The 11543-nt window shown below is 40.0% G+C and overlaps 1 protein-coding gene across 1 annotated transcript in view; it reads left to right on the forward strand.

Moving 5' to 3' along the window:
* Positions 1-11174, forward strand: part of uvrag (UV radiation resistance associated gene) — a 171667-nt gene extending 160493 nt beyond the window's left edge. The window contains exon 15 of the mRNA XM_037547505.1: positions 8602-11174. Within this exon, the coding sequence (XP_037403402.1) occupies positions 8602-9391 (790 nt within the window). The 3' untranslated portion in view covers positions 9392-11174. The remainder of the gene's footprint in view (positions 1-8601) is intronic.
* Positions 11175-11543: the final 369 nt, after the last annotated feature.

The raw sequence follows: 11543 nt of genomic DNA on the forward strand, positions 1-11543 counted from the left end.
ACTGGTGTTTTTTGAGCATTCCTCAACTTTCCCAGTCTTTTGTTGCCCCTGTCCCAACTTCTTTGGAACGTGTTGCAGGCATCAAATTCAAAATGAGTCAATATTTGCAAAAAACGATAAAGTTTATCTGTTTGAACATTAAATATCTCGTCTTTGTAGTGGATTCAATTGAATATATGTTTTACACAATTTCCCAACTTCATTGGAATTGGGGTTGTAAATAAAACGTCTATATCTGTGTTGTAGTCATGGTGATGCCTGGTTCCCGTCAGCTCAGACACTGAATTAGGCAGAAAAGTTGAATAATGAGAGGAAAAGCTGCTCTTTATGTTAAAGAAGATACAGTCATATGCAAAGGTCTCAGTATGCCTCAGATTCTCAGTTTTGCAGATTTTTCTAAGCTTTTCTGGCTTTTATCTGCACATTTTAAATCACAGTTTCTATTTATTTACTGATTTTAACATACTGGGGATGAAAACATGAGAGAGACAATGTGCCATAACTTTTGCACAGGCCCGTTTTAGATGATCCAGTGTGTTAAATTCAGTCAGTAAACAGTAGCTTTGTATTAAAATGCGCAGCAGTTTGCTCTCTGTAGGTCATGTTCTCCCTTATGTTCTCCCTTAGAACGTCAGCACAACATGGAATTTGACCAGGGGTGCCCAAACCTTTGCATACATCTGTACATACCTATAGGATTAGCTCAGGGCTCCTTTTTCATTCATATATTGGTTTATTATGAGATTTTTAAATGAAAGCGCGACGTCTCCAAACTCCTGATGGGCAGTGTTTGCTGTGACCTCGTATTAAAAGCTGTGTTTTAAAAAGGAACAGCGCCGTTCCCGCCTCCTCTCCGTCTGGATGGATGCGATGAGCTCAGCAGGAGGTGCGTGTATGATGAGGATGGGTCTCCATCTAATAGAACGTTCCTCATAGTGGGTGAATGTCCCGCCGGACAGAGCCGTGTATTAGAGCAGGATCGGCTGCTGGAGTTCAGCCTGGGCCTCGGACGTGATGAAGCACAGGTGTGAGGCGCATTTTCTTCCAAATAATTAAACATTTTTCTTGCAAATTGGCTAAAAAGTTTCAGTTTTCCTAAGACTTCAGCACACCTGCCACATCTGGAATTACACTGAGACGGCAAATTTCCTGAGCTACGTGTGTTGCTCGGTGTTCATTTGCATTTGAGAGAGAAAAGTTCCTGCAAATGAAGAACCTGAAGGTGAAAACTGTGTGAAATCCACAGACTGAATCCCCACCTGACTGTGTACGGGATCGCATATACCATATAGATCAGTGTTCCTCAGCCCGGGTCCTGGAGGCCCGCTGTCCTTTACATTACTGGGCTTTTCCTGCTTTAACACCCACTTTAACTCAGTAATGGGCTGTTAATGAGCTGAGTAGTTGGATCAGGTGTGCTGGGAGGAGAGAAAACACTTAAATGTGCAGAGCATTGGGCCTCCAGGACAGAGAAACACCCATATACATGACATATACAATCAGTGCGTATATATATATATGTGTGTGTGTGTGTGTGTGTGTGTGTGTGTGAAAGTTTCAGGCGTCTAAGAAAATGTTTAACCAGCTGACCTCAGCAGGGAGTTTATCACAATATACATTAGAATAAAGTCGTATTCATAATTCAGATAAACAGAAAAACAATAAACAGTAACAAGAATTTCTCAGGTCCATATTTTTCCTGGACACCTTCACAGCCGCCACAGAGACTCGTTAATATCATCAATTACATCATGAGCTCAATTTACTGAGCACTGATTGGTCAAACCAGGAGCTGCTTTTTAACTACATATAATACTGGGCTTCCTCGAGGAGAAGCTTGGAGATGGGTCAACACACAAACATCCAGAACATCACTGTTTATTATTTATATATATATATATTTATAATCATTATTAATTAATATTCTATAATTTTGTTTAATCAAATATTAACACTTTTCTCAGCAAATAAACACAAACTACACAAATAAACAGATTTTGAAAATGTGTGCTGGGTGCCTCAGACTTTCGCACAGTACTGTGTGTGTGTGTGTGTGTGTGTGTGTGTGTGTGTGTGTGTGTATATATATATATATAGTGAATATATTATATATAATATACACAGTTAATGAGTGTGTATATATATCTCTAATCTATCATACATATTATATATATATATATATATATACAGTCAGTGAGTATATCATATAAATCATATATAAAGTCAGTGATGGGCAAATAGTTTTCAAAAAAATAATATGTATAAAATCATTATTAATTAATATTCTATAATTTTGTTTAATCAAATATTAACACTTTTCTCAGCAAATAAACACAAACTACACAAATAAACAGATTTTGAAAATGTGTGCTGGGTGCCTCAGACTTTCGCACAGTACTGTGTGTGTGTGTGTGTGTGTGTGTGTGTGTGTATGTATGTATGTATATATATATATATATATATATATATATATATATATATATATATATATATGTAATATACACAGTTAATGAGTGTGTATATATATCTCTAGTCTATCATACATATATATATATATATATATATATATATATATACAGTCAGTGAGTATATCATATAAATCATATATAAAGTCAGTGATGGGCAAATAGTTTTCAAAAAAATAATATTTCTCAGTTTCAACATTTGAGAAGTTATCTTTAGACTATTTTCAAATAAATCTAGGGTGGAAATGATTTGCACGTCAGTGTGTTCTGGGGTTGTAAAAGAAAAGTGGAGTTAACTTTAAGAGCACTTATAACCGAGCTCAGCTTAGCATGGTGGCGGTTCGTCTTTTACAGTTCGCCTCATTTCGTTTAGATGGACCCGGTCCAGCTCGGTAGGGTCGCACTTTAATCTGAGAACCCAGCGTTATGCAGCAACTCTAAAGAGTAAAGACTCCCTCAGTGAAGATCTGAGCTCAGCCTGGCTGAATATAGTGCAGATGAGGGTTCTGGACAGAGAGCATCTTTGTGTGCAAACCTTTCAGTAAGTCACTGAAAGCTCTCAGCGCAGCCTAATTAAGGTGCATATTTTAGTGAAAGAATCCGTCTTTTCAAATTTATTTTGAGATATTCTTAGAACAGGGATGTGTAGCGTCCCCTGTAGTGAACAGTGGACGTGCTGGACGGGGGGAATTTACTGAAAATGTGATAATTATGTAAAATGTAAAAGTAGCATCAGGTCAAAGGCTGACATACATAAGAGTGTCCAGTCATTAGAAGGTCCACGCTTTGGTGAAAGAAGATCCACCCCTTCTACACTCTTAAAAAAGATGTAAGGGTTCTTTAGTCCAGACAGGGTTCTGTATACAATCATGAACACTCAAAGAAGCATTTACATGCTTAAAGGGGTCACTGCATGGTGAAATGGTGCTCATAACCGACTCTAAATGTAGGTATTGTGATATAAACCGAGTCCGTTCTACAGTTTCTCATTAGGCTGAATGAATAACCAGCTCTAAATGTAGGTATTGTGATATAAACCGAGTCCGTTCTACAGTTTCTCATTAGGCTGAATGAATAACCGACTCTAAATGTAGGTATTGTGATATAAACCGAGTCTGTTCTACAGTTTCTCATTAGACTGAATGAATAACCGACTCTAAATGTAGGTATTGTGATATAAACCGAGTCCGTTCTACAGTTTCTCATTAGACTGAATGAATAACCGGCTCTAAATGTAGGTATTGTGATATAAACCGAGTCCGTTCTACAGTTTCTCATTAGGCTAAATGAATAACTGACTCTAAATGTAGGTATTGTGATATAAACCGAGTCCGTTCTACAGTTTCTCATTAGACTGAATGAATAACCGGCTCTAAATGTAGGTATTGTGATATAAACCGAGTCCGTTCTACAGTTTCTCATTAGACTGAATGAATAACTGACTCTAAATGTAGGTATTGTGATATAAACCGAGTCCGTTCTACAGTTTCTCGTTAGACTGAATGAATAACTGACTCTAAATGTAGGTATTGTGATATAAACCGAGTCCGTTCTACAGTTTCTCATTAGACTGAATGAATAACCGACTCTAAATGTAGGTATTGTGATATAAACCGAGTCCGTTCTACAGTTTCTCATTAGGCTGAATGAATAACCGACTCTAAATGTAGGTATTGTGATATAAACCGAGTCCGTTCTACAGTTTCTCATTAGACTGAATGAATAACCGACTCTAAATGTAGGTATTGTGATATAAACCGAGTCAGTTCTACAGTTTCTCATTAGACTGAATGAATAACCGACTCTAAATGTAGGTATTGTGATATAAACCGAGTCTGTTCTACAATTTCTCATTAGGCTGAATGAATAACCGACTCTAAATGTAGGTATTGTGATATAAACCGAGTCCGTTCTACAGTTTCTCATTAGACTGAATGAATAACCGGCTCTAAATGTAGGTATTGTGATATAAACCGAGTCCGTTCTACAGTTTCTCATTAGACTGAATGAATAACCGACTCTAAATGTAGGTATTGTGATATAAACCGAGTCCGTTCTACGGTTTCTCATTAGACTGAATGAATAACCGACTCTAAATGTAGGTATTGTGATATAAACCGAGTCCGTTCTACGGTTTCTCATTAGACTGAATGAATAACCGACTCTAAATGTAGGTATTGTGATATAAACCGAGTCCGTTCTACGGTTTCTCATTAGGCTGAATGAATAACCGACTCTAAATGTAGGTATTGTGATATAAACCGAGTCCGTTCTACGGTTTCTCATTAGACTGAATGAATAACCGACTCTAAATGTAGGTATTGTGATATAAACCGAGTCTGTTCTACGGTTTCTCATTAGACTGAATGAATAACCGACTCTAAATGTAGGTATTGTGATATAAACCGAGTCTGTTCTACAGTTTCTCGTTAGGCTGAATGAATAACCGACTCTAAATGTAGGTATTGTGATATAAACCGAGTCTGTTCTACAGTTTCTCGTTAGGCTGAATGAATAACCGACTCTAAATGTAGGTATTGTGATATAAACCCAGTCTGTTCTACAGTTTCTCGTTAGGCTGAATGAATAACCGACTCTAAATGTAGGTATTGTGATATAAACCGAGTCCGTTCTACAGTTTCTCATTAGACTGAATGAATAACCGACTCTAAATGTAGGTATTGTGATATAAACCGAGTCCGTTCTACAGTTTCTCATTAGGCTGAATGAATAACCGACTCTAAATGTAGGTATTGTGATATAAACCGAGTCCGTTCTACAGTTTCTCATTAGACTGAATGAATAACCGACTCTAAATGTAGGTATTGTGATATAAACCGAGTCCGTTCTACAGTTTCTCATTAGACTGAATAAATAACCGGCTCTAAATGTAGGTATTGTGATATAAACCGAGTCCGTTCTACAGTTTCTCATTAGGCTGAATGAATAACCGACTCTAAATGTAGGTATTGTGATATAAACCGAGTCCGTTCTACAGTTTCTCATTAGGCTGAATGAATAACCGACTCTAAATGTAGGTATTGTGATATAAACCGAGTCTGTTCTACAGTTTCTCATTAGACTGAATGAATAACCGACTCTAAATGTAGGTATTGTGATATAAACCGAGTCCGTTCTACAGTTTCTCATTAGACTGAATGAATAACCGACTCTAAATGTAGGTATTGTGATATAAACCGAGTCCGTTCTACAGTTTCTCATTAGGCTGAATGAATAACCGACTCTAAATGTAGGTATTGTGATATAAACCGAGTCCGTTCTACAGTTTCTCATTAGACTGAATGAATAACCGGCTCTAAATGTAGGTATTGTGATATAAACCGAGTCCGTTCTACAGTTTCTCATTAGACTGAATGAATAACCGACTCTAAATGTAGGTATTGTGATATAAACCGAGTCCGTTCTACAGTTTCTCATTAGGCTGAATGAATAACCGACTCTAAATGTAGGTATTGTGATATAAACCGAGTCCGTTCTACAGTTTCTCATTAGGCTGAATGAATAACCGGCTCTAAATGTAGGTATTGTGATATAAACCGAGTCTGTTCTATAGTTTCTCATTAGGCTGAATGAATAACCGGCTCTAAATGTAGGTATTGTGATATAAACCGAGTCTGTTCTACAGTTTCTCATTAGGGTGAATGAATAACCGACTCTAAATGTAGGTATTGTGATATAAACCGAGTCCGTTCTACAGTTTCTCATTAGACTGAATGAATAACCGACTCTAAATGTAGGTATTGTGATATAAACCGAGTCCGTTCTACAGTTTCTCATTAGACTGAATAAATAACCGGCTCTAAATGTAGGTATTGTGATATAAACCGAGTCCGTTCTACAGTTTCTCATTAGGCTGAATGAATAACCGACTCTAAATGTAGGTATTGTGATATAAACCGAGTCCGTTCTACAGTTTCTCATTAGGCTGAATGAATAACCGACTCTAAATGTAGGTATTGTGATATAAACCGAGTCCGTTCTACAGTTTCTCATTAGACTGAATGAATAACCGACTCTAAATGTAGGTATTGTGATATAAACCGAGTCTGTTCTACAGTTTCTCATTAGGGTGAATGAATAACCGACTCTAAATGTAGGTATTGTGATATAAACCGAGTCCGTTCTACAGTTTCTCATTAGACTGAATGAATAACCGGCTCTAAATGTAGGTATTGTGATATAAACCGAGTCCGTTCTACAGTTTCTCATTAGACTGAATGAATAACCGGCTCTAAATGTAGGTATTGTGATATAAACCGAGTCCGTTCTACAGTTTCTCATTAGACTGAATGAATAACCGACTCTAAATGTAGGTATTGTGATATAAACCGAGTCCGTTCTACAGTTTCTCATTAGACTGAATGAATAACCGACTCTAAATGTAGGTATTGTGATATAAACCGAGTCCGTTCTACAGTTTCTCATTAGGCTGAATGAATAACTGGCTCTAAATGTAGGTATTGTGATATAAACCGAGTCTGTTCTACAGTTTCTCATTAGGCTGAATGAATAACCGACTGGTTCTCTGCGTCTGTACAGCTTATCCCTGCGTGTGTGGGTGGGGCAGTTGAGGATTGTGTAAGCTTAGTTGAGATGACATTTGTTTTGTGTGTACGGTCGCGTTTGTTGTGTCGTGTGCTGTTTTTGCAATCAGCCCGAGCCGATCAAGCTTTAAAGTGGAGTTGGGAACAGAACTCGGAGCAGCTGTTTCGTGTGTGGATGTGTTATTGATCACACTCCGCTGAAGATGGATCCGTGCAATGGCAGACAGTTGGCATATCTCAGTGTTTTTCAGGGCCCCGTGTTCAGAATGATGTGTGCAGAACAACAGCTGTGTATGTGAATGAGTTATGACATAATCCATCACTCACATCAATGAGCTGCACTGACATAAGTGTCTTCACACCCTTTGTCTTTGTTCCATTTCTCACAGACACACATCCTGCTCAAACCAGGCCTGCATTAAAGAAATACTTCGGCTAAAGACCAAATTTAATCTGGTTCCCCCTCTTTCTCCAAATGCAGTCCATCAGCCACGACATGTTTTGTGCCTGGAGTTCACTTCTATAGTTGTTAGCTCTGGAGCTGTGAGGTTAACCGTGTGTGGCAGTCAGTATCTCTAAGGCAGGTTAGTCGTTAAGGAAACGGCAAAGAGACAATTACAAGATGAACATCGATAATTTGGAGATGAATAGACTTATCAGTGTTTATAGTCACTCCAGCCGGTTTCCTGATACGTTTAATCTGCAACAAGAAACTGACAAACACTAAAAAGTCCCGAGGCTGAAGTCGTTTCTCATTTTCCAGGTTCTCATTGGAATTGTCCCGTTCCACCTTAAATGGTGCAGTAGTTACATTCTGGCACCTCAGGCACGTTTAAGGTGGAACGGGAAAATTCGAACAGGACGCTGGCGAATGAGAAGCGACTTCAGCCTCGTAGAAAGCCGAAGTTTGAGAAACTGTTCTCCTTTTGTGGAAAAGTTTCCTGCCAGAGATGTGAGAAAAGCAGCTATAGCTGAGCTGAAGCTTAAAGCAGAGCAAAGTAAGTCAAATAGTGTATGGAAATGAAAAACTGTAGGGCCTTGACTTCGGCAGAAATCTACCAAAAAACACAGCTTGTTTAATTCAAAGGGATTAAGAGAGGTTGGAAAATGTTTATGTAAACATGAATTATTATTTTTTTGTTTATAAAACCACAGGTGTTTTACAAGTATGTAAGTATATAAATGTAAAGTCTCTCTCTCTCTCTCTCTCTCTCTCTCTCTCTCTCTCTCTCTCTCTCTCTCTCTCTCTGTCTCTCTCTCTCTCTGTCTGTCTCTCTCTCTCTCTGTCTCTCTCTCTCTCTCTCTCTCTCTCTCTCTCTGTGTCTGTCTCTCTCTGTCTATCTCTCTCTCTGTCTGTCTCTCTCTCTCTCTGTCTCTCTCTCTGTCTATCTCTCTCTCTCTGTCTCTCTCTCTCTCTCTCCTTCTCTCTCCTTCTCTCTCTCTCTCTCCTTCTCTCTCCTTCTCTCTCACACTTTCTCTCTGTCTCTCTCTCTCTCTCTGTCTCTCTCTCTGTCTCTCTCTCTCTCTCTCTGTCTATCTCTCTCTCTCTCTCTGTATCTCTCTCTGTCTAGCGATCGACACCACGTCTCCAGCTCCATCCCCGTCCCTATGAAGTCTCAACTGAACGTATCCGCAGCCTCAGAGATCACTTTCCCGGCCTCTCCGGACCGAGGAACCCGCGAAAGAGCGAGTTCGGAGGCGGATAAGCAGAAATACAAAGAAATGCAAACACCTCCGCCCAGCTATCGCACGGCCATGGCCCAGCGTGACCCGATAACTGTCCCGGAAGTTCTGCCTGACCCTCCTGGCCTTCTGAGCTCCTCTCTGGACGCTAGCATTGATTTAGCCAAGACCCTTGATGCAGACGGCAAGGTGAAGGTCGAGGAAGCAGCTGGGCTGCAGAACGAAGCAGCTGATGCAGACGCTGAGGTTGAGAAAGATCTAGAAGAAAAACCTGGAGAAGAAACCAAACCTCCAGATGACCTCCCTGTCGGATGTCCTTTAGAAGAACCTTCCACTAGCCAACTCCCAGGCACCATGAATGGATCAGCCGTGCCTGGGAATGGCGTTAATGTCGGAATCGCTGCCGTGGAACAAGCGGAGGAAATTATGGGCACTGAAGCCACAGGTTTAGGCCTTGGCCTAGGATTAGGGTTGGGATTGGGGTTGGGATTGAGCGGAGGCGCAAGGTTGGAGGATTTTCCCTGCATTCCCGTCGAACACGCCGTTGCTGTGGAAAGCGACGATCAAGTTCTAGGAGAGCTAGACGCTGCTGGTTTCGAGGAATTCTCCCGACGCATCTATGCACTAAACGAGAACATGTCCAGCTTCAGACGACCGAGGAAAAACTCAGACAAATGACCGGAACGTGGACCTGAGGGCACGGGACTCAAGAGGTCTATGGAATACTCAGCGTATTGAACCTAATCTCTGTTATCAGTAGCATGCAGTCAATCGTGTTGATGAATTTTTCTGAACTTGGAAAACAACAAAGAGAACAAGAACACTCACTTATAATAGACGCCAATGAGCAGATGCTGGATTCTGTCTGTAAACGTTTATGCAAATCTCTGATTTTATGGAAGATTTCCAGGTAATTGTAAATGAAACTGTACGTCTCAGAGATGGGACTGCACTCTTAAAGATGGTTCTTCAAGGGTTCTTTAGTAAAGACAGTGTTTCTGTACAGACCCAAGAACCATTTGCATGCTTAAAGTTCTTTCCATGGTGCAGTCAAGCTTCAGATTGATGGAGAATATGCAGATATGGTTCTATATAGAACCTTTTTGAAAAGGTTCTGTGTAGATACTACAAAATGGACAATAGAAGAATCCTTCCAAGCTTGACAACGTTAGAAGAACCCTTTTGGTGCAGTGCAGAACCATATGCAACACATTATCCATCAATCTGAAGAACCATTCACCATGCAAACGACTCTTGGAGTGATCATGGCTGTGCACTTTGCTAAAGTGTACTAAACTTGAAGAACCATTATTTTCAACAGTGCAGTTTTCCAAAGTGAAGAATTTGGACATCGTTACCGGTGATGTGGGTACCACCAGGAATGTGGGTGGAGTTTTTACCTGCTCCATCTTGTCACCATGGATGCGAGAAAAGCTCAGACAAAAAAACAAAAGTAACCAGAAGACCTGAACTGTCGGAATGGAGCGGCCAAATTTGCATCGTATGGTCGCGTTTGTAATATGGATGATCTAGGAAGTATAGGCCCAGATTCTATATTTTTCAAGGCTGGTACAACAACATGTCCTGGATTACCATTATGGAAAAATATAACATTTATTTCTAGAGGGTTATAAACACAGAAAAATGTATGCAGATGTTTTAATGCAGGAATTTAATGTCACCTAAACTGCTGTTCTGGAGTTCAGTAAATGTGTTATCAAAGATCAGTTTGACATACCAGTCAAATCGAAACGTCTGTCCGATGCTGATATATTCTTATTTAAGCAAATATCTGCTAATAACAGTATAATTCAGATACTGTAGTGGTATGCAGCTCCCCATTGGCTTCTGTTACATGTGTTTTGGACTACGTTCACATTCCAAGCCTTTTGCTCAAATCCAATATTTTGCTCAAATCTGATCTGTGGGAAAAAAAAGCACATGAATTGCGATCCGAGGGTCACATTAAGGTCGCATGGCCACGAATCGGATACGTATCCGATTGAGGACCACATATGAAAGCGGCTCAGGTCGGATTTGAGAAGATCAGATTTGTGTCCACACAGACCGGAAAACACCAGATCTGAGTCACATTAGAGCAAAAAATCAGATTTGTGCCGCTTCAACCTGGCAATGTGAACGGAGCCTTTGAGGTCAATGACCTTTCTGCTCAGTCAGAAAATGTGACAGAGTTACTGTCCGTGGTAACTGACCGTATGGTACAGATGCATCAGATAGAGATTGGTTGAAAGATGCTGGAATATTCCTTTGAAGACCTCCAGATGGGCCTTATCTTCACAAAGCCCAGCCCTGACTGCATTGAACATAGACAGTACATAAAGAGATATATTATTATTATTACTATTAATAGGAAATATCTGGATTATTGACCAATTTGCACTTCTCGAAGCATTTCTATAACCCTTTCAAACGAAATAAAAGAGAATGTTTGTGGTTGAAATGCCTGGCAGGCGTCTTTTTGCGCGTGTGTGCTGGAGAGGTTGGAGGTGTGAGACTCAGGTTCCTCTCTATGATGCCATGCGATGATCTCCATGGTGGAGTTGAGGGATGAGGAACATCTGCACCGGTGATGCACTCTCACGGACACTTCACGGGCCTGGAGTACATACACATATACACAGCTTCACACTCTTCACATGCTGGTTTATCAGGCTGGTTCCATGCAGGCCGACTGAAAAGAGGTTCCTGCAAGGTTCTTGAAATCAAATTTGACTGAAGATTCTACAAATGTTCTCAAAATCGTAATTAAGTGCAGGACTTCTAGAGTTTTTGGATTCAAGGCCAACTGAATATTCAAGAAATTTTTAGA

This window comes from Pygocentrus nattereri, chromosome 18 (genome assembly GCF_015220715.1).
Source record: "Pygocentrus nattereri isolate fPygNat1 chromosome 18, fPygNat1.pri, whole genome shotgun sequence".
Lineage (NCBI taxonomy): Eukaryota > Metazoa > Chordata > Actinopteri > Characiformes > Serrasalmidae > Pygocentrus > Pygocentrus nattereri.